Below are 19,468 nucleotides of genomic sequence, written 5' to 3' on the forward strand. Positions count from 1 at the left end.
GGGGCATTATCTTAGTTTCTACCATGTTACATTCTTTTCAGAATCAATACAGACTGTGATTCAGATAAAGATAAACTGAATGGTGATGAGATGAGTCTGAACTGAATTACTATTGAAGAAAAGTTGCACTCATTGTCTACACTGGTGAAATGACTTCAGCTGAATCCGATATAAATAAACAAATAAATAAAACAATTGAAGAGAATATGAGGAAAATAATTAGGGGAAGAAATTATGCATTACTATAGATTATCTTACCCTTTTAATTTCTTTTTAAATCATATAAATTAATTAAAATGTATTTTACAGTCTTTGATGAGTATAAGTATTGGGTTGAAGGGACAATGATAATGATACTAGCTTGGGGAACTTTTTCTATTATAGGGATAAACACTAGTTATTATAAATAAGTAAACCAATCATCCAAATAAACAATCAAACAGACTAAAAAAAGAACCTAAGATCTTCAATTCAAACAACAAAAAATGTTGTTCTCCAGTGCAGAGGTCAGAGAATTCAGTTTATAAGGTAGTGCAAATCATGTAAAAAACTTTCTATATTGATCTTACTATTATTCCTCCTTATATTATTATTGTAGTCATTGTGGTGATTTTATTAAGAGATGAAAGCTATGAGATGATTGTATCTGCGGTTTAGGTGGTGGGAAAAAACGTACTGAAAAGGAAACTGAAAAGGAAAAAATGATAGTTTGTAACTGTACTGAGAAACGGAATATGATTCACTTATTGACTGCCAACTCACGGATAACCTAAAGATTATAAAAATATACCAGATGCTTAAGTAACATACAAAAAACCCATAAACATGCAAATTATTATAAAAAGAATTAATTATTTAAATATTCTGCTATTGAGAGTTTAGGCAATATTTCAAATTATACAGGTAGCTACGCTATGAACACAACACAAACATCAAAAAGAAGAGAGGACATTTGATGAACTTAATAGGACATGAAGAAAGTATGTTAATAATAATTTATATATATTTATATTTATACAAATAGGTTAAAAAAAAAAGGTCAGGAATCAAGAGCTCCTTTCAAGAAACATGGATATTGTAAAATTGATTCCCATTGCAAAAATTTTTTTGAAAGGAAAAAAATTAGAAATTATTATTTCAAGACAAGTGGGGCCTGTCACGGTGGCTCACGCCTGTAATCCCAGCATTTTGGGAGGCCGAGGCGGGCACATCACGAGTTCAAGAGATCGAGACCATCCTGGCTAACACGTTGAAACCCAATCTCTACTAAAAATTCAAAACATTAGCCAGGAGTGGTGGCACACACCTGTAGTCTCAGCTACTTGGGAAGCTGAGGCAGTAGAATTGCTTGAACCTGGGAGGCAGAGATTGCAGTGAGCTGAGATTGTGCCACTGCACTTCAGCCTGGGTGACAGCAAGACTCCATCTCCCCCCCGCCCCAAAAAAAAAGACAAGGAGATTCAGCCCTGAGAGAAGTATAGTGATTTATCCAATGAGATAAATGAAATGGTGACTCAAACTAGTCACCTAGTCTATTTCCCTTTCTTGTTATTCTGTAGCATTAAACAAACCAGAGAAAAACATAAGAGTTAAGGACCAGATAAAATGTCAATAGTATCTATCATTGCTTCATTTGTAAGGTAACCATTCAAGGCTGCTAGATCAAGCTCAGAAATAAATGTTACTATTTGATTTGGTCAGGTTTATTACATTATATGTCAATTCAGGCCTATCTTTAAGGTCTTCCATCCGATCTGGATGAAATGCTCTGCAACTTGACGAAAGAGGCCTTACTTCATTTTCTACTTTTCTTATCAATTAGTCCTGAGCCTCTATCTCAATCATTTACTCTCACTGGGATTTATCTTTTCCATCAGTAGAAGGAGACATTTGTATTAGGTAGTTAATGAAGGTCTTCCGGAGTAAGCATTCCATAAACCTTTATTACCTTTTCAAGTAGGTAAAATTTCCACACACATCAGGCTGCACTCTCTGTGAAAATGACCAACTGGGATGAAATTTTTTCTAAATAATGTCAATGAAACAACAATTGAATGAAATTTCTGTTGGAACCAATCACCCTAACTGATTATTGATATCATCAAATAAACTTTGAACTTAGCCCTACATCATTCAATATAATGTGAAAACATTTTTCTAAATCAGCTGCCTATCCCATCTCTAGGGTTGTAAAAAATTCCAAAGGACTCTAGTATTTGAAAGAATCACTTTTGAAGTCTGAAACCATGCTGGATTTCAAAATACACATGATTGTTTAATTAGTTGTTCACTACTGAACATTTTGCTAATACTAAAATTATGCCTCCGACCCAATAAAATGTGTTTATTTTCTCCCTGATCAAGTTTCTTAAATATAAATACTTCATACATAGGATATTTTGAAAAAAAATATTAAATATCTCTGTCTGGAGAAGAAAGCTTGAAAATCTTTGGAAAACTCTGGGGAGAAAGTTGGAAAAACTCACAAATTCCAGAGAGATTATACACTTTTAATGAACACCTTCAAAAAAGCATGTGGAGCAACTATGTTCTTGAAGAAAATACAGTGGAAAATGATCCTTTGTTCCCATCTCTGTCACATCTCCAGCAAAAGGCCTAATTCTCAGTATCAGGCTCTTCAGTCATTGTGTGGTGCTCATAATCACCTTGGAGCTAAATGCTTCTTGGGAACAGCCAGACACCGAGAATGACTTCATTCCTCACTAATGTAGGCAACTTCAGCTCTATTTTCAAGTGGATTTGTTGAGCTGATCACATCTCTCTCTAAATTGCAGCAAAACGATAATTGGAGTGAAAATATCTATTTCCCCATAAAAGTGAAATTGAAATTGCATACCTTGATTTAAAGCTGTCAGGTGGCATGAGTTCCAAAGTGTGAGTTGGTCCATACAGGTTTACAACATATAATTTTATTGTTGGGTTCACTTGACCTGCCTTTGAGAAAATGAAAGTTGTATTGCAAGTATATTAAGCATTAGAATATATTGAGCAAAAAAGAAGAGGATTTTTGATTCATTTACTGTTTTGTGTTAGAAGAGAAAAAAAATTTAATTTCTCTGAAGTAGAAATGATTTTAAATTCGACAACATGATTGCTTTGAATTGTTTTTGAAGATTGCTGCTTCTCAAGCATTTTTGTCAGACAATTAAAGGTGATAGGAAATTGTGATGACTTCACTCATTAGGCAGCGCTACTGTGTTCTTTCCCTAAAATGGCACCAGAAGGGCTGGCTGTACAAAAACAAAAACAAAACAACAACAACAAAAACCTAGTAGATCAAATAGCTACTCACATTAGAGGATATGCACTGTGATGGGAAGAAGGTTCGACTAATCAAAAAAAAAAAAAAAAAAAAAAGGAGAAATGAAGACAAAAAGAAAGGAAAGAAAGAAGGAAGCCTATCAAACCAGGTGCCCCATGCTTAAAATTCCAAAAGCCTAATGTAGGCTATCACATTAATCTCCCAGACTTTTCTTTTAAACATTACTAACTCCTACAAGGAGTGACTTATTTGCATAATTGACAACCCTTGGAAGGTGGGCCATGGGCAGACTGCCCTCTCTGAGTACCTGGTATGAGGAACAGAAAGGCAAGGATAGCAAGGATAATGTAATTTAAGTTTAGTGAGTCAACACTTAAATAAATAATAACTAGCAGGCATAGTAGTTGGTATGCTTCTGGCACATAGTAGACACTAAAGGTATTGCACAAATTATTAAATTAAATGTCCCTACTACAGTCGTAAGATATAAACATTTTCTTGGTCACAGTGGAGAATCTAAGCAAACTGTGCAAGGTCAAATACCTAAAACTAAGAAAGTTCGTATTTAAACCCAGGATGTTCTTAACTACAATGCAAATATTGTGCTTTCTGTTCATTCCAACACAATGGCCTTCAAAGTTTTGCCAAATACACTGTGAGTAAGTGGCAGGAATGAGAACTTTCATCAACATATCTCAAGCAGTTTGAATGAATGAATGAATAATCACATCAATGATGTACCAAATTGCTTGATTACTTGTGGCTCAATATGTTTCTAAACAATATGCCATTATCTTTATGATGTGGCTGATACTTAAAGAAGTCTACATGAAATATATAGAAAAGAGCCGGGTGCTGTGGCTCAACCCTGTAATCCCAGCACTTTGGGAGGCCGAGACGGGTGGATCACGAGGTCGGGAGATCGAGACCATCCTGGCTAACACGGAGAAACCCCGTGTCTACTAAAAAAATACAAAAAACTAGCCGGGCGTGGTGGTGGGTGCCTGTAGTCCCAGCTACTCCGGAGGCTGAGGCAGGAGAATGGAGTAAACTCGGGAGGCGGAGCTTGCAGTGAGCTGAGATCCGGCCACTGCACTCCAGCCTGGGAGACTGAGCGAGACTCCGTCTCAAAAAAAAAAAAATATATATATATATATATATATATAGAAAAGAAAAAGGAAATTAAATGTGAGTTTAATTTAAAAATCTGCTAAAAACTTAAAGGGAATGATAAAACAGATTTAAACATGTCGAAGATCCATGTTTAAGGAATTGGCATTGACAAAACCCTTAGTTAAATCAGGACCAGAATCAACGTAATACATTCCAACAATAGCCAGCAAGAGTTCCTCAATAACTGTTGTTTTGTTAGGATATCCAAAGAGACTAGCACATCTGTGGAAGTGCATCATTCACAGGTCAGAAGTTTTGAGCCAAAGAAGGAAGTCAGGAAAGATTTCCACTACGGAAATGAGGTAACTATTAAGAGAGACTATGAAACTGGTTCATAGAGTAAAGGGCTCCCTGGAAGGTAAGCTATGAGCCTGCCACCCACCAAAGGCTCTGGTCTCAGAATTTGCAAATCTTTTCATTGTTCCCAAGCCCGACAGTGCCTGGGCACATTTTTGGGGCAGTTTAGCCTTCTGTGACTCTTAGGAGCTCCCTTTCACATCATTCTTGTTTTAAATTAGTTGTCATGTTTCTCCCTGAAAATAATGGCCTTATCTATTTAATTTTTAGCCTACTATTTATCTAGCTGGATCAGGTATGTTACACTTCAGAGCCTGACACAGTATAGCAGTGCCATTCAAAGTGCTGTTCTTGGACTGTAGCATCAATCAGCATCTCCTGGAAGCTTAGCAATGCATTCATGGACCCCACCTGAAACCTATATTCAGACATGGAATTAGAATCTCTCAGTGTGGGCCTATAAATTTGTTTCAACAAAATTGCCAGATAATCAGTGTGCAAATTCTAATAAAATACTTATCTTTATCTGTATCCTTATCTATTTATCTGTCTATATAACAGTTCAGTGGTGGTCAAAAGTTAGCCAGCATTACGATCATTCAGAGCTCCTGAGGGGCTTGTTAAGATACTGATTGCTGAAGCCAGTCCACCTCCAGCATGAAGCTGATACCCTATGATATCAAGGACCACATTTTGAGAATGGGCTTAGCTTAATACGTAAGTCAGTGAAACCTGAGTCCAAGTGTTGACGCTTTTATTTAGTTGGCATGGCTATGAGCACATGCTAAAGATTCTCAAGTATCATTTTATTCGTCTCATTTTGTCCAAAGTGAGACAAACTGTTCTTTGAGAATATGTCACAAATCAGAAATTTTGAGTTGAAGCTTTCCTGTCTGTAGATAAGAATATCTTATAGACTAATAAAAAGATTTATATAAAGTGCCTAAAATAGGATATGGTACTGAATTAAAATGATAATTATTGTTAAGATACTAAATCTTCTAGTTAGTGAAAAGCTGTGCTTCTATTTTTTATCATTCGATACACTGATTGAAGCAAATGGGAAATTAAATTAAATCTTTCTGTGAATTCTTACCAATGATGCAGTTTTATGGCACACTTTGTTAAAGACATATCAGTTATCATCTTTAAGGCAGTTTTCTTTATGTCAGCAGCACTATAAGCTTATCACAAAGTAGAAGTTGTGCACATATGTGGCCAGTTTTCAGACAAAATGTGAACATCTCAACTAAGCGTTAGGCTGCCTCCAAAATTCAAGAGTCCAGCATTCTATAATCTCAGATTTGTATCTGTCCATGGAGTTTTGAAATTAAGCACACATCACAAGTTCATTTGTACATTTTAATATTTGAATCATTTCAAGAGTTTGCAGATTAGAGGGTTTTCATCTATTTGCTTTTTACAGTTACATTTGCCATGAAGACTGCAAATCCACAAATTTCTTCCCTCTATTATTCTGAAACACAAGCCTCAATAACAATTAACCTTATTTTGCTGACAACTAAATTGTCATTAAACAAGATAATGTTTTAATTAAAAAGATTAACCTGAGGTTACTGGGATAGAACCGTGCATCTCTTTTGTGCTGAATTGCTAATGATAGGGTATTTTATGAGTTCTGAATGATGCTGAATTAAGTAAAATACAAATATATGTGTTTACTGTATTTCATTAGTAAATCTGACCACATTAAGTATTTGCTATACTCCTTTTAATCTAGTTTAATTTAAAGCACAATTTAGTATAAACTCTGTGTTGTTTCAATTTTCAAAGTAGTATTTTTTTAAAGTTTTTATTGCATAAGAGTGAATTGAAACAATACCTTTGTTACAGTAAAAACTAACAAAAAATTTTTGAAACCAGAGTAGATAATAAAAATTCTGAAAATTGAAGTAACATACCCAAAATGATACTAAAATTTGTTTTAAGAACAAGAACCAAAACAGATTATTTTCTTAGAGTCCTATTGTCTTAAGTACCTGGGTAGGTGAGCAGGTCTTCCTACTAAAAATCACCTGAGAACTAGAAATGCTTTCTTATTTCTAATAAATATTAATGGTAGTTATCATATACAGTTATATATATTATTTGCATATATATAAAATGACAGGTAATGAATATTAACAGTGGTTATCATATATAGTTATATATATTATTTGCATACATATAAAATGTCAGGTGTGAGGCTAAGAATGGTACCCATATGTAGCTAAGTCATTAGGAGTAAATGGAGCAAATAGAGCTCCATATATATGTGTTAACTTGACAAGGAGATGTTTGGATTCCAGCTGTGTTTTTAGAAATCAAACTGTTGACCTGTGGTAGTTTTATAGAGAGGGATGAAATCAATAGATTTGAGTTTTTTCTTTGTTCTTAAAACAACTGTGACTTGTATAAAAGCATTAAGTCTTTTAGAATCTATTTGCTTATTTATGAAATAGAGACAATTGTGATAAAGACCAAATGAGAAAAAAACAAACAAGTGGAAAAGCTCCCTGAAAACATAAAGTTTATCACTAGCGTATGTGATTTCTACAATTAATAAACAAACATTATTATGTTATGCCTATCTTTACTATCAACCAATATTAATTTATTAGAAGAAATTATCAAATAATAAAGTATCTAGGTTCATATCCAGTATCTTCTGAATTATTGCTGACATAATTTAACTTCCTCAAATGCTTCCATTGGCTCATGTGTTTGTCTCAATCTAGTCAAAATTATGAGGCCTAGGTATGGCCAAGTTCAAGCACCATGAGTTTAGAACTAAGAAGGCAATTTGAGCATACAGCTAATGCATATGTTTTTTCTATGTGAATAAAAAAAAAATCCCATTTCTTTTGGGAAATCAGTTACAAACAGTTGTCCCTTCCACAGAACTGACTGAATTTTCTTTGTGCAGTGCATCGAGCAGTCAGATGTGACTGTGTTCCTTTTGTGCAGTGCATCGAGCAGTCAGATGTGACTGTGTTCCTTTTGTGCAGTGCACTGAGGAGCTGGATATTATTTTATTCCTTTGTGCCGTGCGCTGAACAGTTGAATGTGTGTTTCACAGTATGTCACTGGTTCACCATTTCACATTTAAATTGCCAGGTGAACATTTATTATCATAAATCAAAAATGTGAGAATTAATACATTTGGGGCAACTTTTCAGGTTTTCTCTGGGGGGAAAAAATAATGCTGGTATGCTGTATAGGCCCAAACTGTCATGCCAAAAAAAAAAACAAAAAAAAGCTAAATCTATAACTGGAGAAAGCAGAAGTTCTTTTCTTTGAGTATAATAAAAATCTCTTAGTGAGTATTATTTTTTTGTGAAGTTAAATCGTTATGTTATCCTAAAAAGCACTGAGTATATCTGCCTTCTAATCTATGTCCAGAGAAGACCCTAAAAATAACATTTTAAAATCATGGATTCATATTCTTCATAATCTTGCATTTAATACTACAACCTGTGGAAGGAAGATGGATGAGAAAGAATGGCAGTAAAATCTCACTGAGGAAAATGCTCATCTTATTTCTGATCCTCCATATTCAAGTCTCCTTTTTTTGCCCTTGGATAAAATGAATGTGGTGGATGGTGTGAACAGAAGGAAAGTGTGAATTACCTCACCCCCACCCTGACAGGGCTAGAGTAATGAGGGTGATGGGAGTCTGCCCTGTAGTTTGTCCAACTAATGTAGTGCATGAATTAAAAGGTAGAAAACCTATTGTGCTTGAAAAAACAAAGTACAACTCACTAAAGAAATGGCGTAAAAATGACTTCTAAATGAGATCAACATCCTCTCTTATTTCCTGTAAGACATCTTTACATGATTAATGTATTGGGAGCCTTCCTCATGAGCTTTCTTCTTCGTTATATAAACATTGGGAAAAATACAGGTTTAAAAGAGATCTCAAGTAATTAAAGATGGCATACAGAGGAAAAAACAGTACAATCCAGATGTTTTTACAACCTTCTTATAGAGGCCTTGCCCAACACTTGAAAATACTTTTGTTGTCTGGAACATATTGCCATATTTGCTTCATCTGATAAAAAATTCTATCTATCTTATCTACCCATGGTTATGACTCCAACCAGCATTTTATATAGTGTGTTCTAGAGTATGCTTTGCCAAGGTAATGCCGATATTAATACTAATACTAATAAATGCTTTATGCTTAGTCTATTCTTTATGGGTGATTTTTCATGCTTGGTCTTTTCTTTATTGAGATTCTTTATGCTTAAATCTATCTCATACTGGAGATTCTTTATGTGTAGTCTATTTTTTATAGAAGATTTATAATATACATTAACATACAGTACATTACGTGCTCTAAGAAATCATCTGAAAGAGGCTAGATTTTTTTTAAAGATGTTTTTTTAAAGATGTTCTAATGTATTTGACCATGGCACTTTCCCCTTCCTTGTAACAACTATTATGGGGTATGCCTTGGAGAAAACATTGCCCTGGCATCAGTACACTCCCAATCACTTTTCTCCCCACTTTCAACTGTAAGATGTGAAAAAATAAAAGTAAGCATCAACAGGAAAGAAATGCAGCAAAAGTGAAAGTCCATACACTTTCAAATAATCTCTACCTCTTTCACTGTGTATAGACTATTGGGAGCTCGAAAGTGACGAGTCTGACAAGTATGGAAAACTTCTGTTTTCCTCCAAAGACAGCTTGTTCAAGAACCAAGAATACCATCTGTCAAGTCACTAGTGCAGAGAGAGAAGGAACAAAATAGCACTTTCACGTTACTTACCTTAGGATACGGATACTGCTTTCCTTTGGGATACAATGCTCCAGTAAACCGAGGGATAACCATGGTGGGTACCAAGGAGTCATTTATCATCAGGAAGGCAAGTCTTTCTCCATCTGGTGACCACCAGTGGGCGATGTGAGAATGCAGGAGTTCCTCTAGAATAAATGAGTGTTATTTGAGACCAACTGTAGAGATGTGGGCTCAGTGACCCACAAACATCTGTCCTTGAAATCTCCATTATACACCTACATTTTCTAGACTGTGTATTGAATTTTATTAACTTCTCTGAGAATTCTCCAATTCTGAGTTACCCTTTTAATTCCAGGAATAGCAACTGTAGAGGAAGGAAACAATTAAGCAATGAAGTCAGGATTTCATGGATTTTCAGTAATGTAGACAGAACAGATGAAAGCACTACTGGAGTAATCAGAATGAGAACAGTGATTGAAGAGTGAGATGTGGCCTAAAACCATATCCATGTCATGAATCATTCATATTTGCATGCAATCATATTTGCATTCTAGCATCATCAACCAAATTGAGGGCCCACTAGATGGATCAAACTATTTTAAGCTCTAGGAAAACAGAATAAGAAGTATACTAGGTATCTTTCATTTAATTCAAGATCCACTATCCACTTTTTTGATTCCCACTTTCTGGTCCAGAGAGCTAACCTATATGAATGACATCAGAAGGGCCCCTATGTCCTCTGGCTTCCCAATAGCAGGAGATTAGAAAGAGGAGAGTAAAGTCAGGTTATTTATTCTCTTGGCTCTATCCTACAATGTTACCTCAGGCTGGCTGTCAACTTTAAATGATGTCACCACTTGTGTCACTGCAGCCACGTCTACACAAATTTCTCCTTCTGTGTCTGGTAATGGCTTATCTTCATGGTCATAGGAGTGGTAACAATTTGGCTGCTACTAGCTTAGTTTACATCACTTTCCTTTGTGGTTTTCCTACCCCTTAACCTTAACAAATGCTCTCCTTGTAAATAAAAAGATAATAAAATGTTCGCTTTGTAAATAAATTATCTTTAAAGTATCTTGTTGAATGTGCCAACACTTGGGACTCTGACAGATACAGAAGTTAATACCAGCAGCAGACTCAGAAGAGGCCCTCAAAATTAGATTTTGAGACTACGTTTGTCACCTCTCTATCTATATGTATAAATGGAATTTATCACTTTCTCAGGTGGGAATTGGAGCACAGACAATCCATAGCAAGAGATGGAATTGTGAGTAATCAATCATCAGTAGTGGTGACATGGAATAAAATACAGGTAGAGGGAAATGGCATTGGGAGAGCAAGTGCTTGTTGAAATAGATAATGTTTTTCAATACAAGTGACAATGGTCTTTTTTCAAATCTTGTAATGCCTGTCCTATGATTGTCATATGGAGAGTGGCAAAGGCTTCACACAACATCTCTAGTTTTAGCAAGTAAGTGTTCTAGCACTTACTTGCTACAACAATGGTGATTGTAAAGATTAGGAAATAAGTTTCCATGGTTCTTCTGACACCCCAGAGATAGTACACAGGAAAAAAGAGAACTTGAAACCATGATTGTGAAATTAGGAATACCCATGCAGAACAAAAGGTCATGATGGTATCTTTGGAAGAGTCCATCTCTTCTGTCGTTGCAGGAAAACTATGGCTACAGTCCAAGATAACATAGGAACGGTTGCAGGGCTGCAATACATATTAGAGGCTCAACTCCATTTGTTCTTTTAAAGTAAGCCAAAGATATTCATAAAGGTGGATGGGGACCCCAACACACAGGATAAGAATGTTTGGACAAAAGTATACAGTATAGTTACGATTTCTGGGACAATCTTATAAACAACACATTATGGTTGAGTGCTGCTGTATGTGGTTAATTTTATGGCTGAAGACACTGAACATCAAAATTCTGACAAATCTTCTTCCTGACAGAGGCAACCTCTATCCTAGGGAACAAGACCTCCTCTGCATAGAGGTAGAGAATGGGAGACAAATTTATTTAAAATTTAAAAGTGTGCAACACTGGGGATGTTTCTAGAAATCTAGTGGTTTGGGATACACTGGGCTATCTCTTCTAAAGTGAGAGAAAAATTGTTGATTGTACTTATGCAAAAGTAAACAGGAATTGAATTCTTTGGACTTTGAAAACAACATAAGCTGCATTGACATATGTTCTCTGTTCTGTATCCCAGACAAGCTGTAAAGCTGCTCGTTCTGAGTAGAATCCGTGTACCAGGGGGCCCTGCAACTGATCTAGGCCATGTTGCAACCTTCTCTATGTCCAGAACTTTGTGACTCCAGCAGATCCGATGGCAATGTCAGTGCCCATGGCAAATAGAGATGCTGTGTGGAGCCTCTGGGATGCTCCATATGACAATCATAGGACAGGCACTACAAGATTTGAAAAAAGACCATTGTCGCTTGTATTGAAAAATATTATCTATTTCAAGAGCAGCTCTTTCCAGGGCTCCAGCAGAAACATTTATCCTCACCATAGGATACCAAGTGAGTATGCAACCAAAACTGCCCATCATGAAATGTTATCTGATCCACTGACCATAGAATAGAACACACACACACCATTCCACTAAAAAATAACAGTGAAATTGAGCCAGAAAACAAATGTGACTGCCCATTGTATTGCGTTCTCTGCTTCATCCCCTCTCCTCATCTCACATCTGTGCCACAAGGCATGTTTTCTAACACGAGTTGGCAAGGGAGAAATAAACGCAGTCCTGGTTTATGGCAGGTCTGCATGATGTACAACAACAAGCTGGAATTGGGTAGGCTCTGTATTAGAATCTGACTCAGGAGTGGCACTGAAAGACAATAATAAACAGAAATCTTCCCAGTTGGTAAGATTTTGAAGGGAATACTTAGTTGTCCACTTTTCGTGGAAGGAGACTTAGTTTCGGGCATGGAAACGTCCTGACTCAGGCACAATAACTAATAAGGGTCCACTCATCAGGGATGTGGTAAAAAGTAAAATTAGAAAACTAGTGACAAGGAGGTTTAGGAAAAACAAGTGAATCGACTTACTAGAAAGGGGAAAAATTCAGGAGAAGATGACTGCGAAGTACATGTCCATCAGCCTCCGGCTCCCACTATTACCTGCCAGTGGTAGTGGCCACCACTGAGACTCTGACATAGTATCATTTCTCAGGGGAAGAGCTGATGACACGTGAATTTTCTGCCACAAAATATTTCCTTTTTTGAGATAATGTAATGAGGAAGGCACATGAGTTATATGAAAACCTTTCCATCAAGACAGTGTAGCATTTTGTCATCACAGAGATACACATATATTCTGGGTGTGGATTTGCTTTTGCTGCCAACGGATCTGTTCAGCACTACTCTTTACAGGAACATTTATCTGTTACCATAATAATCTACATTACATTATCTCAAAAAAGGAAATATTTTGTGGCACAAAAGCACTATGGGCTCAGTGGTGGTATTTACTAATTTCATCATGTTCCCCACTAGCTATATGTACCTGGGTTGATAGAGGAGTAAAATAGTCCACTCTACTTCAGTTTTGGCACTATTTGTTTAGCAATAACCTTGAAGCCAGGATGTCATCCTTTAACACGCAGTGTGTCCCACCTGTATAGCCATGAGGTACAGATCAAGGCACTAAGGGGTGGAAGTAGTAGTGTTATCTTTTATTACCACACCAATAACCCACAGAACACAATTTGCTTCTCATTTTCATAATATTGAAGTTGGTGAATTTAGAAGTCCATCGCCTAAAGGAGGAGGGTATCCACCAGGAATACAGTCATAATTCTGTTCCTCTGAAATGGAAACTGAAATTTTATCCCCATCATTGTGGGCTCGTTATACAACCCCCTCCCCCCAAAAAAAAGACAAAACACAGTTAATAATCTGGGTCTGATGATGGACCTCATCTGCCAGAAATAAAAATATATTTGCTGTGCAAAGGAGGGCAAAGAGAAATACATTTGGAACTCAGGAGAGTCACAAATACATTTTTGCCCAATAGTACTGGTTGATGGAAAACCAAAATTGTAACAACATAATTAACAAAAGGATGGGGCCAGGTGCAGTGGCTCATGCCTATAATCACAGCACTTTGAGAGGCCAAGGTGGCGGATCACCTGAAGTCAGGAGTTCGAGACCGCCTGGCCAAAATAACGAAACTGCATCTCTACTAAAAAATAAAATTTAAAAAAAACCCACAAAAATTACCCAGGCATGGTAGGTGCCTGTAATCCCAGTTACTCAGGTGGCTGAGGCAGGAGAATCCTTTGAACCCGGGAGCTGAGATGGTGCCACTGCACTCCAGCTTGAGCAACAGAGCAAGACTCTGTCAAAAAAAAAAAAAAAAAAGAAAAAAAAAAAAAGAAAGAAAGAAAGAGAAAAAGAAAAGGATGGAAAGGAGTAAGATTTGGCGGGAATGAAGTTTTGACCTGACCTACCTGTTAAATAACCTCTCTAGCACGCTGACAGAAAGTAAAAGTAAAAGAAATAAACATTTGAAGAAGGCAACTGTAATTACCAATTAAGATTACATAATAAGCTTTTTAAAAAATTATTATTAATGGGGGCATTTCTCCACAATGTTCTATGAAAAATACAAGTGGCGGCTCTATTTACAAATTCCAGATATATAACAGGACTAATACCATCCTGCAATAAAGCAATAGCAGATAAGATGTTATGTGCTTCTTTTCCTGGGACACAAACTTTTAATTTGAATAACAAGAATGTTCTTATGTTCTTTGACTTTTTCTTGGGTATGACCACTGTGAAACCCCAGCAAATCAAATGAAGGGAGGAAGTGAGTGCATGGAATTTATTTTCTTATCTCCTATGCATCTAAATTATGTGAGTATGGCTTTGCCCAACCAAAAGCCACTGCTTCTATTTCTGCAAAACATTTACAGCATTCTCTCCTAGTTTCAGGTGACTGCTGTGTCCCCTTCCCCCTTTGACTGCTAATGGCTAAACCATTACAAGCCATGCTTTGTGGCATTTACCTTGTTCATGATAAGGGGCCCCTTCATAGCTTAAACCTCCTTGAATTACTCCCTTTTAAATGTGCCACCTTTCTTCAGTTGTGATATTGACACTGATTTATACAACTAACTTACAATTTTGTTAAGGAGACATGAGTTATACACATGACACATTGAGGAAAAAATATACATATATGTTTGTATGTATATACATGCATGCCAAGGGCCAAATTGAGTGTAAACTCCAAGTTTTTTTTTTTTTAAAGATGGAGTCTCACTGTGTTACCCAGGTTAGAGTGCAGTGGCATGATATTGGCTCACTGCAACCTCTGCCTCCAGGGTTCAAGTGATTTTCCTGCCTCGGCCTCTCAAGTAGCTGGGACTACAGGTGCTCACCACTACTCCCAGCTAATTTTTGTATTTTTATTAGAGACAGGGTTTTACCATGTTGGCGAGGCTGATCTCGAACTCCTGACTTCAGTTGATCCACCCACCTCGGCCTCCCAAAGTGCTGGGATTACGGGGGTCAGCCACCGTGCCTGGCCCCACTGTAAACTCTAAGTTCTATGAGATTTGAAGGTACAAAGATACCCTGTTGGCTAAAATCAATACTGTAGATTTCGAAGAAACAGGTTCTGTCATAGGTGCTGAAGTATGTGTGTCCAGTACTTCCCAAGAGTAAGCCTGACCCAAATTTGAGTATGCTTTTCAAGGGAAACGAGGCAACACCTACTCTCATTTATTTTAGAGTCACATATGATTAATGTTCTTCCCCATAAAAATGCTAATGTAGCGAAACAATCATATAGAGAGCCTTGTGACTTTCTTCAGGTGGAAAAATAAAGCTACCTGGAATGGGAAGGAGGTAAATAAAAGAATCTTTAATATGCATTTGCTCAACAGTCATCCTAGATAAGGCACAAGCTTCTTTAATTGCAACTAATGGGCACATTTGCTCACGGATTGAAACTTCCTATGTTAATTATATCATATTAATTACAAAGAATTTACTTTTACAAATGGTGTTTCATTCCAATTTAGTATAGGTTTGGCTCTTCATCGTTTTTATCACTCTGATTTAGAAAATCTCACTGCAGAGCAGATGGAGTTTTCAGCACATGTGGTTTTATATCACAGACACTTAAAAACACAGCCACAACACGAAGCACTTCCACAATACTGAGATACAACCATTGTGTTTAGATTAATGTGCTATTGTAAAAAGCAAGTTGATTCTTTCCATTTTTAGTTTATCAGTTTAGACCAGTAGGATTTCCTGAGGATGCTACTTGCAGCTCTGCAGGCCTGTGTTTGATTTCTTTTTTTTTTTAATTTTCTGCATTTCACTGTCAAATTCCTTGAAAGAATAGTCTGTATTCATAACCTTCTCACTCCCCATTTACACCTCCATCCACTGCAGTCTTGGATTTGGCCCCACCAATTAACTGATATTACTCCCGTCAAGGCCATCAATGATCTATGAGCAAATCCAACAAAAACTTGGGAATCCTTTCCTTGTTTGACCTCTAGAGACTCAGCACTCTTGATAACCCTGTCTTCCTGTGATTCCCATGCTGCAGCCCCATAGATGGCACTGAGTAAGTGCTCAATAAATATTTGTTGAATCAATGATGAAATGAATGCAACTTCATGTCGCCAAAAGACATTAATGTGAAACAAACATGAATGTGAAAATAGGCATTTTGCCCTGTTTTATTTCTACACAAAAGTGTAACAATCAGAATCTGCTGGTAAGAATGTTGCTTATCTCGTGAATTTTTCCTCACTTTTTAATTCTTATTCTTGAAGACCAACACAAGGACCACGTCTTCTATGAAGCACCTGACATTCCTCCATCCAATCAGACTTAGTTCTACTTACAATGCTATTTAGTATGTGAAATAAATAATATTTATATGTATACTTACTATGCTCCAAATGGTTCCCAATACAATAGTTGTTTATTGTTTATCACTGCACTAAGTTGGAAATACCCGAGACGTGGAAACCCGTATTTCTCATTGTATTGCTCTTAGACAATGCCTGGCAGATATATTTGCTCCACAGTTGTTGGATTAAATTTTAAGGAATAATCCCTTAAATATTCAAGGTTCTAAAATATATTTGTAAATCATTTAAGCATATTAATTCTATGATTCTATATGCTTAAATAATTGAAAGTGAGAGTCATTTTTTTCCTATTTAATAGATGAAATGCTTTATGGAAATTTTTAAAGCTGTGAAGTTGGTAACTGTAAACTTTCTTTTTAGTAACATTTAAAAATTTTTTAAAGTAAAACTTTGATCTGATATCTTATTTAATTACTTGCTATGTTAAATACAGCAATTTATGTGAATAACATTATATGTGTTTTGTGCAAATTATATTTTAAATAATATTTTTAGTATTTTTAGTAGAGACAGGATTTTGCCATATTGTCCAGGCTGGTCTTGAACTCCTGGGCTGAAGTGAAGCACCCACCTTGGCCCCTCAAAGTGCTAAGATTGCTGGCATGAGCCTCAGCACTGGGCACATCTTGGTTTCTTAGTAAATGATTAGATACACAAACATCGTGATGATTAAATCACATACACGTGCAGCATTTCCTAGTTATCTGCAATATAGAAGCCCAAAGTATGGCAAAAACCATAATTTTTCCTTTCCTCTTTGGAATGTGTCAGATCCACAGCATCATCACAAAAGTTTGTATTACCTGTTTGTTCTGCTCTCCACAATCCCTTCTGTTTTGAGCATTTTCTTATTTTTCTGATTTCACTGTTTAAAATGTATTATATCTGATATTGCTTTACTTTCTTTAGGAACTAAACAATACTAGAAATAGAGACAAAGATTCTCAAAACTGACACCTTTAAGGACACTATTTAGTGACTAGTTGGGAGCAGCAGCCACTCTTACAGATTGGCCTGGTCTTAAAAGATTAAGACATGCCCTTAAAGGTTACTGTAAAAACATTTTCTTGTCTTTTATGTGACTCTCTCATCTTTTTTAAATGACATTTACAAAAGGTAAATTTCAATTTTAAAAAAGTGGAGATGTTACATGTTACTTTCTATGTCTCCCATACATGCTAATGTAGATTGTAATTGACTCCTGCAAAGTAATAAGAAGGAAATCTCCACTACAGAGTATCACACACATAATGTTCAAATTACATGCATTCCCCAGGCAATATCACTGTGTTTCAGTGAGTGCATTAAAGGGGAAAAATCGGTCTGGAGCCTGGGAGCTCCTGGCACATTCCACAAGCAAAGTGATAGTGGGAGGGTAAGGTGCACGTAGAACTCTTGAAGCAGAGCTTGGAGATAGCAGTCAAAATAGTGAGGGAAAATCAATAATATCTGAATAGCTTACATCCCTCTGCCAAACCTTAACATTGATGTCATGGGTAGGGTTCCTTCTCCTGGAAATGCAGTGAGGATTGGGGTAAGTTCATGGACAGTCAGATGAATCTTTGGCTGAGGAAACAGATCACTGAAATCTGACAATTTAGGTCCCAAAATGTGTGCTGTGTCTTGGGGAACAGTGAAGGACATCCCCCTATAACAAATAGAGTAGACTAGTGACTAAGTCCTGGCTTTAGAAACAAAAGACACATTCAAATGCTGGCTCTCCCACTCATTAGCTCTGAGGCCATGTCTAAATCACAGATCCTCTCTGAGTCTTGGTTTCTTTTTTAAATTTTTTCTTTGGAGACATGGTCTCACTTCTGCTACCCAGGCTGGAGTGCAGTGGCATGATCTTTACTCACTGCAGCCTCAACTTCCTGGCTTAGGTGATCCTCCCACCTCAGCTTCCAGAGTACGGGGAACCACAGGCATGCGCCACCCCACCACTCTACGCAGTTAATTTTTTTTTTTTTTTTTCTTTTTTTTTGAGACAGACTCTCACTCTGTCGCCAGGCTGGAGTGCAGTGACATGATCTCGGCTCTGTAACCTTCGACTCCCTGGTTCAGGTGATTTTCCTGCCTCAGCCTCCCAAGTTGCTGGGATTACAGGCATGTGCCACCACGCCCAGCTAATTTTTATATTTTTAGTAGAGACAGGGTTTCACCATGTTGGCCAAGATGGTCTCGATCTCCTGACCTCATGATCCGCCCGCCTTGGCCTCCCAAAGTGCTGGGATTACAGGCATGAGCCACCATGCCCGGCCTTTTTTTTGTATTTTTAGTGGAGATAGGATTTTGCCATATTGCCCAGGCTGGTCTTGAACTCCTGCCTCATTTGATCCACCCGCCTCAGCCCCTCAAAGTGCTAGGATTGCTGGCACGAGCCACAGCACTGGGTACGTCTTGGTTTCTGAGTAAATGATTAGATACACAAACATTGTGTTGATGAAATCACATACACGTACAGCATTTCCTAGTTATCTGCAACACAGGAGCCCAAAGTATGGCAAAAACTATAATTTTTCCTTTCCCCTTTGGAATGTGTCAGGCCTACAGCATCATCACAAAAGTTTGTATTACCCATTTGTTCTGCTCTCCACAATCCCTACAAACAGTTTACTCTCAGACCAAATACATAGATTTTTATTCTTTAGTTAGGAAAATTACCATATTTGTCAGAAAACAGTCTCTAACTTCTCTCCTTAAAATTTCCTTAAAAATGTAATGCCCATAAACCTGTATGAAGCCTTTTCAATAGGACAGAGACCCAAGTCATCGTAATTCGGGTTGGAGCAGCGCAATAAGCATGATCTACATTGAGTATACCCTCAGTTAACTGAAAAGTTCATCGATGTTACAGACCACCTTTTATCAAGGTCGCACATCAGTACGTGGGTCAATGCCCACATTGCTGCTAAACTAGTCTTCTGTTCCCTGAAACCCAATGCTCCTCGTTAATGTTTGCTCACTATGTCTGCCACCACTACTTACTAGTGACCCAAACCAGAAGACACAGAATCATCCTTGACTTCTTATCATTCACCCCATCTCCT

The 19,468-nt window shown here is 37.0% G+C and overlaps 1 protein-coding gene across 12 annotated transcripts in view; it reads right to left on the minus strand.

Moving 5' to 3' along the window:
• Nucleotides 1–19,468, minus strand: part of DPP10 (dipeptidyl peptidase like 10) — a 1,402,014-nt gene that overhangs the window by 91,744 nt on the left and 1,290,802 nt on the right. For all 12 annotated transcript variants that reach the window (XM_025405135.1, XM_025405131.1, XM_025405141.1 and 9 more), the window contains 2 exons: nucleotides 9,525–9,679; nucleotides 2,858–2,955 (listed from right to left, as the gene is read on the minus strand). In XM_025405135.1, the coding sequence (XP_025260920.1) occupies nucleotides 2,858–2,955; nucleotides 9,525–9,679 (253 nt within the window). The remainder of the gene's footprint in view (nucleotides 1–2,857; nucleotides 2,956–9,524; nucleotides 9,680–19,468) is intronic.

The sequence above is a fragment of the Theropithecus gelada genome, chromosome 12, assembly GCF_003255815.1.
Source record: "Theropithecus gelada isolate Dixy chromosome 12, Tgel_1.0, whole genome shotgun sequence".
Lineage (NCBI taxonomy): Eukaryota > Metazoa > Chordata > Mammalia > Primates > Cercopithecidae > Theropithecus > Theropithecus gelada.